The sequence below is a fragment of the Aythya ferina genome, assembly GCF_964211825.1.
Source record: "Aythya ferina genome assembly, chromosome: 6".
Classification (NCBI taxonomy): Eukaryota; Metazoa; Chordata; class Aves; order Anseriformes; family Anatidae; genus Aythya; species Aythya ferina.
The window spans coordinates 16988096-17005619 of record NC_140303.1 but is presented as its reverse complement, the minus strand read 5'-3'; the positions used below and the strand labels follow the sequence as shown (position 1 = coordinate 17005619).

Sequence of the window (17524 nt, the reverse complement as noted above, 5' to 3'; positions counted from 1 at the left end):
ACTGATCTATTATAGGTATACTGTCCATAGCATAATACTTCACCTTACCGAACATGAACTTCTGATGCTTCTTCCATTAAATCCCCATCTATATTCCAAGGGTAATTTCCTTCTGCAGAAGTGGCATTCAAATACGTATTTTCTTTGGCATCAAGCCCACTTTTACGTCTTGGTTGCAGTTTTACTTCTTGAACTGTGTAGGTCTCAACAAATGGAAAATTGAACTAAACCAAACACAAATATATGTCAAACAAAGATGAAACCTGTAGCTGACGGTTTAGCAACAAACTGGATTACTTGAAATTAAAAAGATTTATTTTTTGGGGGTGTGCACTTAAGTATATGAGAACACAGCTCTAGCTTTGACCACGAGGCATTATATATTCTGGCTAACATTTATGGATTAACGTACTATTTTTATCCTAAATAATGCCTCGGGAAAAAAAAAAAAAAAAAAAAAAAAAAAAAAGTTCCATTCCTCTATCATACTTGCTCAATTTACAGGTGAGGTGGTATATTTTTCACATGCCAAAATGGCATATGCTTTCAGAGTACATGAAAGCAAAAGGAGATTTTTTCCTATCATCTGTTCATCGTTGCCAGTAAACCCAGTGGCCACTGAGGCCAGTCAGAATTCCAGTAAATGGTGATCTTTAAAGATCTAATCTCTAATTTCTAACTATAATCTCTAATTTCTAACTATAATTTTTAACCATAAAAGCAAAGAAAAGCAAAGCCACCTTCCCCAAAGACTGTAGCTATGGCATAACTGGAAAACATAATCTATTTCCTAAAGGCATCTGTTAGTGCTGTCACATGGAACTACTGCCAACTCTCCGCCAAACTCTCTGACTGCTGGATAGCTATCTAATCCAAACCTACCTGTAAAAGCGAGCTCATGTAATCCTGAAACTTTTGAGTGACTACAGGATATTTAGACTATACACAGGATATTTATGACTACAGTAAGGCACTGTATTTCAATGCTTCATTTTTTCTTCCAAAATAGGATGACCACAACTTTGAAGTACAGTTCTACAAACATGCATAACTACATGGAACGCATCTCTGCTAAAATTCATGTTCATAACTTGATGTTGCCAGCATAACATTCAGTGACATGCAGAAATTAAGGACTTCACCTATTTCTTACAGAGTTGCATGATGCCCTCCCAGTCTGCATTCTTGATGCCTGTACTACACAAGATATAAACACAGCATGTATTTCCTCTATTGTTCTGGAATTGCTTTACAGCCATAAAACAATGGGTACAACAAAAATACAATTTAAACCACAACAGATGGGCTGAAATAGGCTAATCGGTATTAGTCTAGTGATTTAAGAAAGAAAAAAAAATCAGACAAAAAGGGGGCTAATGTATTCTGACAGGAAGCTAAGTCTCCTTATGAGGATGCTAACATTAACTCTTACAGCATGTCTATCTTCACGATTATCTGTTTCTTTTATAATCACCAAAGAGAAATCAACAGTACCTGATTTTTTACACTGGCATATCTTTTCAGGTGTTTTATAAACTCAGTTCGAGAAGTATTTTGTACTACAATAAGAGCCATGCTTCCATTGTTCAACCTGAAAAGCAGACAGACTTAGTTCCCAGAAATAAATTAATTACTGGAAGTTTAATAGCCTCTTCAAAAGCCTAGGAGCAAGAGCAATTTAATAGAATAGTCATAATTAAAAATAAATACTTTTTTTTTTTTCCAAAACAAAACAAAAAACATACCACTCTAGATCAATTAAAATGTTGTAACTGAGGTTATTTAGCATCTCTATATTTATAACACACACTGTAGTAATAAAATTGTATTTCCTTATCAATATGTACAATTTACTGAACATAATGCATATTATTTTAAAAAAATGCTTTTCTACTTAAAAGTGGAATTCTTAAAAATCACACATTTATCTTTACATTTTTCACTCAAACAAATAACAACAATCACCACAAATGTTGTGAGGCAGAGATATGCCACGTAGCTGTTCACTTGACACATGCAAGCACATTCCTGTTTTATGACCCAGTGCAGATGGACTCACTCACCTCCACTGTTAGCACTCAGGCTGCCCTAAGCAAGACGCTGTTCTCTGACTAGGATCTCTTAGAAATTCTCTGAAAAGTTCTATTTACATGTTTCACATTGAACAGAATTAAAAAACTGGAAGGAATTTTGTGGAAAACAGTTGTTGTACACTAGAGGTTAATCAAGAAGAGACTGTAATGACAGTGGTCTCTTACTCAATGGTACGAGGTATCCAACTGCATTGATATTTAGCACCTTTGAGAATCTGAATCAATGAGCTACTATTATTTCACAGACTCTGCAATGCAACTGTACCTTGTCACAGAAGCTAACAACCTGAACCTCACCACACAACCATTCCTAAGTCTCACTGAAGTTACGGAAACAAACCAACTTTTAACAAGCCTATCCGATGAACATGCCAATCACTGCTGAGACGATACTTCATATAGCAATTATGTATTTTATATCTTCTGAATATATATATTTATTTATTCAGCTGGTACACTTGGTAAAAAGGCTAAGAACGTTTCCAGAAAAAAGTATTTCCAGCCTACTACTTCATATCTCCCCACTCACAGGCCCCTGACACCTTGACAACTACAACCGGAATGTTTTCAGACTGCAACACAGCTCCACCTAGAAAGATAATTTTTATATAACCATTCATCAAGCCACTCTGCATAGCACTAGTTTACTGACTTAGCAAACAGCAATGGTGGAATTGAAAAAGTCATCTCCTTAACATATTTGTTACCAGAAGAGACATAGCAGGTTACTAGGCAATGCATTCCCCTTTATGAACTTGTGTTTCCTGAGATGACTAAGAATTCTCATTAATTCTTTTGAAAGTCCAAACTGCAATGAGGCATAACACACTGTGAGACACAAACATCCTACATGGCTCATATAGTTTAGACAGTTATTTATATTTCTGCAAATTTAAGGTAGTATAAGTAGAGTTCCATGCCGTAGTAAAAGCCTTCAAACGTCTTCACATGGCAAAAAGCTCTCAGGGAAAAAATAAGACAGAGTAAAGAAATCTAGCTGAGTTTAGCTGATGCTGCCATAACAGGTCTTGCATCTCCAATAATTTGTGCAACATTTGTCTCCTGTGTTGGAAAGCTTTCCAGTCAAAATATTATTCACTATGACGAATAATTTACCTGTCTGAAGCATCAACTCCTTCTACCCTACCAGCTGCCTGCACTCCTAAGATTATTTTTAAGAGTGTAAAAAAGGACTTCCTTATATATAAAAATAGAGGGATCCACTGAACAACTGTAGGAGAAAGACTCATTCAAACCTGCAATAATTGCATGGACTCGTCATAAAATTCCCCATCACTGAGAAGAAGGTGCCAGAATAGATGGAAAGAGAAAGCAAAGCTTAAAAAGACTATTCAATTCAAGATTGTTCAAACCTATTCAGGAAAAGGATTTTCACCAAGAGGGTGGTCGGGCACTGGAACAGGGAAGTGGTCATGTCACTTAGCCTGCTGGAGTTCAAGAAGCATTTGGACAAGGCTCTCAGACATGTGGTCTGATTTTTGGGTGGTCCTTTGGGGACCTAGGAGTTGGACTTCATGATTCTTGTGGGTCCCTTCCAATTCGGATATTCTATGATTCTATGAATTCTTCTCAAAATTTTTCTACTGACTGTAACAGTAAATGCTGAACAAAGTTCCTAAGAGGGGATAACAACACAGCACTATCTTGAAGTATATGCACTTCTGTAGGACTCCTGTAGCACAGAAACCTTCCCAACAAGAACTTCATCAAAACAACTTGTTTCTGCATTGTTTTCAACAAATCAAATCCTACCAGATCAGCAAGTCATTTCGAAGAGAAATACCTGATCAGTTCCAAGGCATGTGTATTTTCACTTAAGATAATCAAATGTAAACAAACCACAATCATTTCATAGTCTTTTATGCATGGTTCTACATATGAAGTTTCTGAATATATAATGTATAAGAAAAGATTCTGAATTCTAATATGAGGGAGTGTGTTGCATTTCATGTATATGTATTTCATGTTTATGAAGTTCAAACTTGCTATTCTGCTTACAATCCACTGAAAACATCAGCTGCAAAGATTTATCACCTGATAGCTGTTTGATCACCACAAAGCATGCTCTCAACAATGAGCTGAAGGCAAAATGAATCAATGTCAACAACCAGATTACATACTCATTTGTTTTCCAAAACCCTACATGTAAAGCTGCATTTCCCAAGTTTGGCAAAATTAAGGCAGAATACAAGTGTGAATTTCAGTTCTTCTTGACAGCAGAAAGACTCATACTTCATTTTTTCCTGGCTGTAAAGCAAAAGATTAATGGCACCTTTATATTGGAAAAAGTAAAATAAAATCCCAGAATGAAGTTTCTACATATAGCCAGAACCTATGACAGATGACTGACTACTGCTTAAGTCGGACTTGCCAACTAATTTAATCACAGCAATTATCCACTCATTATTCTAGTTAGACTACTTGACCTTATTTGCCTGATCCAAAAACTGATTACAATTTCTGGGATTATCAAGTCTGCTGCAGTCCATGCTCCCTCCCCCATTCCAGAGGGTCTAGACTACCTAAACACACGCTTGTATTCTCAGAAAAGCCAAGGTCTTAAGGTAAGATGTCAGAATTTATAGACATGACTAATTCTCTAAACCTCTACTGACCTCGTATTAGGTGCCAAGCCTCTTGGTGCCATTGAACACAGACAAGGGATTGCCATAATGCTCACATTCAGGAAGTGACCCTGAATTTTGTGCCATTGATCCTTGCTACCTAAGTATAAGAGTAATTCTATATTAATTTAGTTTAACCAGCCACAGTTCATTTTTACATAATAATAAAAGATAAGGCTCACCTTTTTTTTTGTTTCTCTCTTTCTTCTTCCTAAAAGAGTGAAAACATGTAGGTAAAATAATTTAAAGTAAATTCAGAACATATATATAAACAATATTAGTTTCGGAAAAAAAAAAAAAACAAAAACAACAACAACAAAAAAAAAACAGATCTCAATAGAGGAAAGTATTAATGGAACTGAATAACAGAGGAATATTTAGTGAAAGACTGCTTGGCAATAAATCCTCTGTAGTCTCACAAACAGGGACCATTTCACAAAGTATGAAAGCACACGGTTGTCAAAATAGATCTTTTTTATTTTAAGATATTGTTTTACCTGATATAAAAAATTGAACAAAAATGAGGATTTGTACTTCTTTTAATCTTCAAAGATGCACGTTTTTGTACATTTCATATTGTATGACTCAGTTTTACTTACCTGTCGTTTTCATGACAGTCTTCCTGTGGAATTTGTAGAGGTAGAAATGATAATTCACATTCCTCTGGCCTAGTAAAATAGTGACATTTATTGTTGGGTAATCCAATGTTCTGACTGCTACACAAACTTTTATTCAGTTAAAATGATTTTAAGATGTTGAATATAATGAATTTAGCATCTCTAATAGATAATAAGATAGCTAAACTACTGTTCTCTATATTTTACCACATTAATTATTGGATTTTCCTCAAGAAAATTAGAAATATTAGAAAAATATAACAACTTATGGTATACTTGAGATCTGCCAGTGTTTTGATAAAAGCAAAATCCTTCCGCTGATTGGAGGGCATCCAACGGTGCTTTTCAGCCAAAGCTAGAGTCCTTGCACCAAAACCAAACATAGCTGAGAACCCAAAACGCAAAAGCTTGCTTGGAGTACTGAAAGTACAGACATCTACTGGTTGAATATGACCTAAGATTTCACAGACAAAGATCAGAAATTACAAATAACATCTGTGTTTTAACTGAATACAACTTACCATTTCCTATCCAGCTAACTTAACTGAAAAAAACTCTAGACTCTTATCTCCTTAGGAAGTCAAGTTTTACTAATGAAAACTGAAATCAATTTAGATATTATCAAAACTGGAAAAGTACGCAATTCAGAGAACAATGTTCTGATGTTTCAAAATGTTAAAATTGTTATTGCAAAAATCCAGCCAATTCATCAGGCTGAACATGGTCTGGCTTTCAATTACTCTACAACTTTTCAAAAATCATTATCAGAGGAAATGTAATGTTGCTACATAAACACATTTGAAACTTATATTTAAGAGATCCTGAAACTCCTCTAGTACAATGTTTACTCATTACAAATATTTTGTGAAAAGGCTGCAAATGTTGGACAGGGCCTTGAGCATTCTGGTGTAGTGGAAGGTGTCCCTGCCCATGGCAGGGAGGTTGGAATTAGATGATCTTTAAGGTCCTTTCCAACCCGAACCATTCTATGATTCTATGAATTGTTTTTAAAGTTAGAGATTTTAGATATCTAATTCTGTTCAAGACGGGGTACATAGTTTTTTTTCTGCAGTAGAACCTGTGTGGTTTCCATTAGACTGAGTATCTGATTTTAAGAGACAGGTTCAGATTTTGCATGCAAATTCATGTATTGCTATCTAAACAACATAGCAAAGAGTTCCACTGCTGTCTGCAAAAGTATGGAAAACATTCAGGCTGAAACTTCCTTCCCCATTGTTCTCTGTTTTTCATTTAAAAAAAAAAAAAAAAAAAAAAAAAAAAAAAAGTGCCCTAAAGAAAAAATGCTTTAGGAAGAATATTATCATCGCTCAACTAAGCATTTCATACTTTCTAAGTCCTGAAAACAAGGTTTCCACTGGCAACTTAGTTTTTCCTTTTAGCATAATTGCATTTTCACGTTTGAAAACCTATTTGTTGTGCAGACTGAATGGCAAGTAAGACAGTTTTTCTACTTAATAAAGCTCTCTTATGGAAACTATTCATTTTTAAAAGAAATGCACACAGAGCTAAATGATAATTTCTCATAAATATGACAATACTTCCCTGAAAAGTCCAATCCTAATCACTTTGTCAAGCAGAAAGTATTGCATAGCTTCCTATTGTCAGCAGCAGGTACATTAAATTAAAGTAAGCAGATGAATATGCAACCAATCATTGCATAACATACAGAGTAACACAGTTCACACAATCAAGTCTGGAAAATGTTACTTTTTGCATTAAAAGAACATCAGCAATAGGACACAAATGCCAAAATCAGACATTATTCCATGGCAGATCTTTGTTATCAGAAGATGAGGTCCAGAACCATTGTTACTGAGCTATATGCAAAAAACTTTCCACATAGGTATACAGGTACTTTCTAATACCCTGTAAATCAGGATAAAGTCATTTGGGTTTAAAATTCTTACAATAGAGTTTACAGCGCTATAGTATAACACCATGTGCTTGTTAAATACCTAGTTAAGGCAAACTTCTAAATGCTGCTTTCTTATTTAAAAGCTGATAAAATGTATGTAAAAATATTTACCCATTACAATGTGCAGCGTTGCAGTCACTGCATGTTTAATACCATAGAGAGTATGGGCCAAAATATTAGTAGTACCTGTAAATGTAAACACAAACTATTGTAAAAATAAGAAAGATATATTGAGGATGACAAGAAGCATATATTATAAATGTATTAAAAAAAAAAAAAAAAAAAAAAAAAAAAAAAAAAAAACTCCCAATTATTTAGTCTTGGTAACAGCAAAAATGATAAATAGTACAAATTAAAAGTATAAAAATTTCCAGAGGTCTATAAAATCTGCTCTGAAAATTCTTTAATAAGTGCCATAAAAAAAAACAAGGGAGGGGAGGGAAAGAGTTTAGTAAATATTGCTTTTTAAAATTTTAACCAATCCCCCTTTAAAAATGTCTCGTTTTATACCGAAGTGCAATACTAAGGAAGTATAATAGAAAGCAGATTATCTAACAGGATGCATTTGCAGAATGTTTTCCCAAGTTGGAAGAAGAATAGAATGCCCTGCCAGTGTAAAACAACAAGTTTCCCAGAAACAATAAATAAATAAATAAATAAAATCTACAAGATCTAGTCAAAGATAGCTAGATGTTTCTCCTCTTGCAGGCTACCTCTTAGGCTCTTAGGGGCACCCGTGAATATGGTTGATTATAGCGTGTCAATTTTACATATGAGAACAACACTAATGATTGAAAAACAGCTTTAACTTGGCCAAGTAGCAGAGCCACAGGATCCACTTTTGCACAAACAGAACACCAGGGCCTGCCGCCAAGCAGACAGGATAGAGTACTGAGTAAAGCATGAATAATTTGATAACACATTAATTAAAACTACAAAAATTACAAATGAACAATTTAGAACCTAATATTCCATAAAGGATTGAGTTCACTTACGCAGATTTTCAAATCGTTTTCTTGTTGCTTGAATAATTTAATATGTTACAGCAGCAGTAGACAATTCTGGATGATAAATTTGCCTTAAATGTTATGGATGCATTTAAACTTTGTCAAAAGTAGGGGGGAGGAGGAGAGAAAATCAAGGAAAGGGAAGAGACCATTACATTTCAAACAAGAGGCTGTCAATATTTAAATCAGCACTTTAAAAGTATTATGTACCAGACTGAAAATCTATGTCTCAAAACATCTTTGATGTCCCATTAGTGGTAGAAAACAACAGTAAATATGGAAACATTGATGTATGCAGTTACATAGCTGTAAAGGCATCTTGTTTTTGTTATGCAGCACTACATGCTTTGATTTCTTTTCCAGTGATTTGTAAAATAACTATGAATTTTATCTCAGTATCTCACAGGGTACCTGTTACTTCCCTCAGGTCACCTGAGTCTCTGAAAGCAATTCGGAGACTCATGGAAAGCCTTCACAACCTCAGAGAGAGAAGCTCTGACTGAGTGCCTCCAGGCTCCTGTTATGTAAAGGAAATAAGCGAGGTACATCTCTCAGGATAATAGACATAAAACATTCTTTGAAATTTACATCTTCAGTGGTACACGGAAGAAATCAGATTACATGCAGTTTGATTCTTTGAACAATTCAAACCGAAATGCAATTTAATTCACGTATTTCTCTGAATTTTACAGGTGACTATACCATTACATTTACTTCCCCTTTTCCTAATCTAAAAAAAAAAAAAAAAGAATTTAAATAAACCCAGCAAATTTGGCTTATGAAGTACTTTGAAAGACGGATAAACTCCAAAAGCTAAACACGAATCTTCACTTTTTCAGTCCAAAAGAAAATTTCTCTAAATACACTAGCAGGAAATGCAGTTTATTATGTATTTGTATGTTACTGAAGATCAGGATAGTAAAGATTAGACTTGGTATCTCTTAAACCTGGAATTCCTCATTTAAGGAAAAATAATTCATCAATATAGATGGCAGCAAGATAACAAATGGTCAGGGCTGAAATCAATACCAATCTTCATGCTGACTAATTAGAGCTAGATCACATTCCTACTTACCACAATAGCACAAGTAATTGCACCCTTCTCTTAAATCTGTGGAGCTCATTAACATTTGCAGAAGTAAACAAGACAAAACCCTGCCCTTTCCCGACTCCCAAGAAAAAAGTCATGCCTGTGTTCAGAAATGTAAGTGCTGCATCCATATGAGCCCTTCCACAAGTTTCAGATCCAGGACCAGCACAGTAATATTGCAGTAGCAAGCACTACCACCTACTTCAGAAAAAAACTCTTAATAGACACCTAACAGCATCTTGACCTCAATGACAACTGAATTATGCATCTCATTACCTATGTCCTGTACAAACAGAATGCCACAAAGAAAGCTTATAAACAAGGCCATAACAATAAAAGTTATCATTCAAAAAAAAAAAAAAAAAAAAAAAAAAAAGAGAGAATACAAGCTTTCAAGCTTTGCTGACTTAAATGGTGAAATCATGACTTTAATACCATCATTCATCTTTCCAAGTCAACCATCCTTTTCCAACCTTTCCTGCCCTAGGTAAACTTGGAATATTATTTAGCAATAACAAGATGGTTCCCCTGACCCCTGTTGTATTACACTACAAAGACTAATAGCCTTCTTTGATGCTCATGTATGGGCTTTGCACTCCTCACAAATTAGAGAGGGTCACATTTTTAGATCTCATCCCAACTATGCAATTTACTGTAAAAGAGGTTTCAACTGTACAACTCCAGCATCTCAGTCACCAGCTTTTTATTTATTTATTTATTTTTACACAGAAACAAGATTTTATTATTCCAAAACCACAATTCTGCTCAAAATACTCACCCAGTTTCCTGACATTACAACTTCCTACAACACTCTTCCTACGAAATGCACAAAAGTGTCACAGTAAGGACAAAGTGTCTGCAGGTCATGTAAAGCATGACTGATGAAGGTAGCAAACAGAAATTGTAGGGAAAAAAATTGTCCTTGGAAGTGCAAGCACTTCTGCAGTACAATTAACTTAATTAACCAGACAACATGAATATTCATAAGGCTGTTAATGTCTCCCCCATCCAAACAGATAAATGTGATGTAATGACTTCCTAGTCAAGCATAGCTAAAATTCTGATGAAAACTGCACCAACATTTTGGTTCTTTGCCTGAAATATCACAGAAATTAACAGTCCCTCAGTAATATTTTATTTCCCGAATTAATTGGAAATCATGAATTTATTTAAATGAACCATTTAGGACTAAAAGGCTCGCAGTCATCAGATACGGATTGTCTCTTGTTCTATAACAACTGGATCGCTTTTTTAATGCCCTTCCAGTTCCCCCTCCCCTGCCTCTGATTCCCCCTCCATACAGTTCCTTAGCAGTAGTTCCCATAGCAACAAACACTCTTGCTATGGCCAGCAGTACCTCTGCAGGCTTCCCCACATCTCATCCATTTGATTTTGACCAGAATAAGGCAGCTCAGTCCGCTACCTCAGTGGAGGATTTTAGTAAAAATGTGCCCTTCAGACCTTTCTGTCCAGGAGGTGAGAGTTTCAAAAGCAGTTCCTCCCCATCAACTGTTCTGAAACTTCAAAATTCTGCTCTAACTACTAATAGTAGTGGCCAAACCCAGATTTTAATCCATTTGAGGCATACAATCCCATAACATGGCTTCTATTCTTAGACATAAAATCCTCATGATTTGGTTCAATGGATTTATGGGGATGGAAAGATTAACTGACCATTAAGGTACATCATCTTCATGTACACAAGTATCACACTTACCTATTTCCTAACTACTTTTTGAAATGTCAACAGTATTGAAATAAAGTAAGCTTCAGAACATTTTTAAGAAACTACTAAGAAGTTTCTCACACTATCATTATACAAATTGGTCTCAGGCTCTTTCAAGAAAGTCTATTCCAAGGAAGTCAACGTGCCATTCTTTTGGGTCTACATACCCCTTTTGATTACGGCACTCATCTGTTGACAAACTGAAGACAATAAGCACTAGTGATGATGCACAGTGACCTGAGTACAGCCAGTGTGCATGGAGCAAAGAGCTAGAGAGATTCCATCTCACCACCATCAAGACATTCACAGCACCTAAATTGATAAGTGATGGTCAAATTGCTGATATAAAATTCATTTGCTTCATTTCTGAGATCATTGCATCTTTTCCCAAGACAATTTCAAGTTTGTTTGTTTGTTTTTTTTAACTTGAAAAAAAGCTTGTAAAATCTTGCATTTTTAGAAGCCACCATTTTAGATGCTGGTTTTAATGCTGCTTTCAGAAGTGCAACGTAAAGCACTTAAAACATGCTTGCTCTGTCTGGCAGTGACTTGCTCCCTTTTTAGTAAAAAGCAGAAAAGAACAATTTACTGTTCACCTGGCTGCAGGGCTTTTTTCCTTACTAGTTAAAAATGTCTGAGAAATTACAACAAGCAGTCACATCAACAGCCACACCACGGGGTACTTTCCATGCAAAAATACTGCTCCCCTTTCAAATGGAAGATACCAATGCAGTATCAGCCTTGCCTCCACTAATTCTAGCTGGTCCAAGTAATACTGAAAAGGGAAAATTGGAAATGTTGGTGGAGAAGGGAAAAAAATAAATCAAACACACAAGATTTAAGTACAAGTAAAGAAAGGAATAAGAGTATTTTTCAAAAAAAAAAAAAAAAAAGCATTTATTTTATGTATTTTCAGATCTATACAAATAAAGAAGAGATAAGCTGTTTTGAGTGCACAGTATTTTTTTAATATCATCTGAAAAATGTATTCATAACACACCATTTAAAAATAGACTGTAAGCATGAATCCAAATGAGAATCTGCCAAGAAAACTAGAGTGAGAAGCAAAATCACCATGGCTTATGTTAAAGACATTCTAGAAAATAAAGTTTACATTTGGTATCATTTCTGTTGGCAAATAAGGGCAAAATGTGATCTTCTCATGGATCAACTGAAGATGATTTTAGTTTTATTCTCCCAGAGCTACTTCCTTTAGGCAAAGAGCTCATCTGTGCCATTACTATAAATTATCATAATGATTTAAAATCTAGTCATTTGTAATCAATCTAAATCACTAATTTAGGTCATTTATCCAATAGTTCCCTTAAGTGACTGAAGCTTTAGCACCAAGAACTGCCTTCAGTAGCCAAAACTATAAAACATGCCAGAGGGATTTAAAACAGATGACTGACAAAATGTAACAGTACTGTTTAGCCTCACCTGCTGGTATTACTCCAAGAGGAACTGACGCTCTGACAGGTGCTGGTATATAGTCTGTACCTTTTCCAGCATCTATCTGGGCTTTAAGTAGCAGACCATGAGCAACTTCACTGACAGATCCATCTCCACCAACACAGACTACCCTATTACAAAACAAAAATGCAAAAGCTGTTTCGTAACTGAGCAAACAAGGACAGTACAGCTACCACACCTCGTCTACATAACAGCATTGCAAGTAGCTAAAAACCATTCTTTCTTAAAGACTTGTTAGAGTTTTACTGCCAGATCAGTGAATATTAACTAAGATATAAGAATCCTTATTTCTGCTTCTTTCTATCCAAATAGTAAGAAGTGTGTTTAACAATTCATAAATTACAACTCACCTTATCACAAGTTATGTGAGCGCACTGGAGCCACAGAACTGAACAGGCACAGGAATTAAGCACGTGCTCAAGTGCTTCAATGGAGAAGTTCTTCAAACCTTTCAGTACTGACCCACACAAGCACTCTGCTGCTTTTTAATTACCATTATAATAACAACTCACCAAATATTACAATAAAACTAAAAATACTTGAGAACAGTTAATCCTGGATACTATGCAGGCAGTTGAGGGATTTAGCAAGGTATAAAACCCTAGTACCAGCAATCCTTTGCATGAAGGTACTTAATCACTGCTTCTGGAGCATGTAATTAAACTCCCACCTGCTGTGGCTATAGAGAGGAATGCATTTGTCTGTAAAAGCTCAGTTACAGCAAGTGTCTTTTTTTGTTGTTGTTATTTTTAGTTTTATTTAAGTAACTTAGAATTTGATTCTCCAAATCTGTATGATTGAAAGTTAGAGGTTATTAAGGTACACATTAAAAATAATATACTCCAAACCTTTAAAATATACATAAGTCAGGTTTACTTTAGGAGGCACTTAAAGTATTTCTTTCATACATCTATATGAATGCAGTTGTGAAATTGTCTGATAGTTCAACCACAAAACAAACAAACAAACAAACAAACAAAACAGTAAGCTTTAAATTAAAAAAAAAAAAAAGTTTCTAAATGTTTAAATTCAACTATCACAGATTCTATTTTTTAATTTAAATTCTCAGGAATATTTCCACTTCCTTCTATCTAAACACTGCTCAAAGGGAATAAAAAAAAAGGAAGGAAGAAAGAAAGAAAGAAAGAAAATTTGGAGCCCATTCTCTTCCTGCTTGTAATCAGGAATCATCTTCTTTTATCTCATTTTTGGTTTAGTTCTTGTTTTATACCTAGGCTTAAATATCCCTGCCACAGCAACAAAAACATGATAAACTGTACACCTAGAGGGACTTAAATGTGGATGCTGGATATTAATACTTTTTAAAACAGATAAATATTCTTCTAATTTTGGGGGGCTGTGTTTGTTGTTGTTATACACAGATGAAGAATCCACAAAATTACAATAACAAAAATATGCAAACTTTGTGTGTGTGTGTGTGTGTGTGTGTTTAAATTAATTTAACATAAATCATCAAGAGTTGCTTTTTTGGCCAGAAACAAGAGATACCATCAGGCACCAGGGATTCCAGACCTAATCAGCAAGAACCTGCTATGCATAAGGAGTAGAAAGCCTTGAGCAAACAGATTTCACTAAGACCATGAAGAAGCCTTCTTAGAGGAAAAAACATCTGTCTAGCCATCAGACACAAGTTTCTTAATCAACTGTTCCCTAAAGTCTGACTAACCCAAGCTACTCTAAACAAAATCCATAGTAGCGTAGGCCCCTAATTAGGGAAGAAATACCTGTATATACCTTGCATATTTCTGTAACTGTACAAACAAGAGAATGCAACTCAGAGGCATCACAAATGCACTTTATTTCTCACCACAGCTTGGCCCCAAGGCAGGGAAAAAGCACATTGCCAACATGGGTAATTTCAGTACAAAAAAAAAGGGGGGAGAGCAAAAGAGTTGAAATATGCAAGATGCATGACATATGTCTATGATCTTGCAAAACATATTGGGAGCTGGAGAAATCAGAGAAAATAAATGACATATAAGCCAGACAAAAACAGCTTTGACAAAGAATTAAAACACAGCAGTATTGCTTACAGAAAGCACCGAGATACAAATACAAAGAACTTCCAACACCCTACTGCAAGTTGAAAGCTTCTGATTTACTTCATATACTGTTTTAACATGCAGGGAACATAACTCTTTTGGAAAGAAATTCAAGATCAGAAGTTGTATTTTACTGTACTTCTTACCTAATGTAATGAATAAAATCCTGTTCTGTCTTGGAGGCAGGAAAGCACTGTTATCCTGTTTACATTGTAAACAGGGAACTAAGGGACAGATACAGTAGCTGACTTGAACAAAACTGGACAGGAAGCCAGGGCACAACTGAGAAGGACTGGAATCTGCCAAGTCACAAACAACACTGCACAGTATATGAGTAAAACTTCTCAAGACTCACTGGAAATAGTGAAGTGACACCATGTCAGGTGGCTACTTGAATTGCTAAAAGGGTGGATTTTCATCTGCAGTATGATTTCATGGCTATGGAGTTAATTTTCAATTCAAAACAGATCCCATACATTTTCTGGTTTAATTTTAAATAAACTAGAATTATAATTAAAATTTTATTTGGGAAACACCAAAGTGTTTTCTTGAATAACCCATCAAGATACCTCCAGCTACATCAGTGGAAAAAATTACCCTTGCAATTCATTTTCCCTACAACCTTGCATCAAAAAAGCATCCCAAGTTAGATATTGAATAGGATGTTCTTATTGTGCTTTAGTGAACAAGTACATGGATGGAAACCAGGCTTTTGGGGAAGTTATAAAACTTTTTTCAAACACTTCAGAAATTTACAAACAAAAAACAAACACTTGAACAACCAACTTAGAAAGGATGGGGATCTTTTCACCTCAGACATCCAGTCACCATGGTATTTTCTTCCAGCTTCTTCTGTTCCTATTTCCCTTTGTATCTGGCTACTAGAAAGATGCCTCACACAAGTACTCCAGTAACTGCACCCAACGATCACAGACAAAACAATAAAATGTGGCTCAGAGCAGAAGGGGGTTGTGCAAGAGAATACATGATCGGCTTTTCCTTTTTGCCTTCATATCTGCTTCCCAGGACAAACTGGTTCCCCAACCATCACCCCAAAAGACAGTTATGGAATTGAAATAAATTATCCTCAAAATTTGAAATACCTAAAATACACCTTCTGATAAATTTTCTAGTGTATCTCTGTAAGTTTCTAGAACTACTAAAAATTGAATCAGTCTACAAAACACTTAAGCCTTGTTGTGTAGCTCACAGCATATGCTTATAACAGCTCTGAGAAATGCAGTTAGACTTCCACAGCACACAAACCTATTCCAATTTATTACTGAATATGCTCCCATAAATATGAATATGTTCCTTCACTGGAACAGGCTGCCCAGGGAAGTGGTGGAGTCACCATCCCTGGAAGTCTTCAAAAGACGCTTAGATGTAGAGCTTAGGGATATGGTTTAGTGGAGGGCTGTTAGCGTTAGGTTGGAGGTTGGACTCGATGACCTTGAGGTCTCTTCCAACCTAGAAAATTCTGTGATTCTGTGATTCTGTGATAAATGTAAAAATAACTAAGATTGCAGTATTAATCCACATAGCTGCAAGGTTTTTAAAAATGATTGAACAAAAATTTCATTCTCAACTTGAAATAAGCTTGAATGATTTATTTTTAGAATTTTTAATGGGAACAACAAAAAAAATCAGGTAACTTTTAGATAAAACGTTCTCCTTAAGAGGCATTTGAATGGATAGAGTGAAGTACAAAGCACTTGCTTCATTCCTGCAAATACAGAATGAAGTTTTCATGAAATGTATTTAAGAAAGCTTTATGTTTATTTGCCATTATTTATCAGTCTAAAATATATATTTTTTTCAGTAAGTAATAAAAAAAATGAAGCACCTAATTAGAATTGATTTTTTTCCATCTGACAATATATTTGAAATGGAGTAACTCATGAAATACCTACTGGCATAGCTTTGGATGGAATACAAATAAAAACTAATGTTATGAGGCTTACTAACATTCATTGCCACTAATCAACTTACCCATCAAATGCCTGGAGTTCACATTCTTTCAGTACTGAGAGAGCATGTCCTTCATATTCAGTTACTGTGGAAAATGACATTATTTGTTATCAAAATATTAGATAAAATAAGATTTCTTTTTTTTTTTTTTCCTTCTAGCATAAGGAACACACCGTAATTTGGTTCAGAATATATTTTTGGATCAGTAAATGCATTTGAAAAGGTAAGTTGTACAGTTAGACTAGCTAAAAGATAAGATATCAAAACTCAGCTGGTATGAGACACAGGGCACATTTAGAGACACATTTAAATCCAGAAAACTAGAGAAGATGTTTGTTGCATCAAAATGGAAGTTTTAGCACTGACACAGTTGGTAAAGTTCAGGAAAATGTAAGCGTATCCTCAGTTAAGACTGAATTATTTCAGTATCAATCACATTTAATTGCCTTTGTGTTAGGATATGCAAATTGCCAAGTCAAAAATATGAGTTAAACACAGAAGTATGAAATCAAGCCAAATACCAGTGACAACAGAATATAACACACAGAGGAAGGTGGCACAAGTATACACCAGAGTTCATAGCCTCTGGAGGAAATGAATCTGTCACTCTACATTGATGTCTCTGTGTTTGCTGATACCCTACATAGTACCGTAAATGCCAGCGAAGACAGGATAAACTGGCATACTACAGATGGCACAAAGCATCATAACTACATTTAGCATTTTCTAGGCCAGCTTTGCCAGAAGAGACAGCCCAGCTGCATCCACCCATCAAAGATTTTTGCTGACTGACATGACACTTGCAGATGGATTTTTTGTGTAAGAATGTGCATGATTATATGCAAAATTACATTAATCTTTCATGCTTGTCTGTCCCTGGTGCTAGCATAGTTCGAGGCTTTT

The 17524-nt window shown here is 35.2% G+C and overlaps 1 protein-coding gene across 3 annotated transcripts in view; it reads right to left on the bottom strand.

Moving 5' to 3' along the window:
* Positions 1 to 17524, bottom strand: part of CERKL (CERK like autophagy regulator) — a gene marked incomplete at its 5' end in the record, with an annotated part of 57086 nt that overhangs the window by 1472 nt on the left and 38090 nt on the right. For all 3 annotated transcript variants that reach the window (XM_084524843.1, XM_084524841.1, XM_084524842.1), the window contains 9 exons: positions 49 to 224; positions 1495 to 1591; positions 4730 to 4838; positions 4921 to 4949; positions 5338 to 5406; positions 5632 to 5809; positions 7403 to 7477; positions 12555 to 12697; positions 16643 to 16706. In XM_084524843.1, coding sequence (XP_084380969.1) covers positions 49 to 224; positions 1495 to 1591; positions 4730 to 4838; positions 4921 to 4949; positions 5338 to 5406; positions 5632 to 5809; positions 7403 to 7477; positions 12555 to 12697; positions 16643 to 16706 — 940 coding nt within the window. The remainder of the gene's footprint in view (positions 1 to 48; positions 225 to 1494; positions 1592 to 4729; positions 4839 to 4920; positions 4950 to 5337; positions 5407 to 5631; positions 5810 to 7402; positions 7478 to 12554; positions 12698 to 16642; positions 16707 to 17524) is intronic.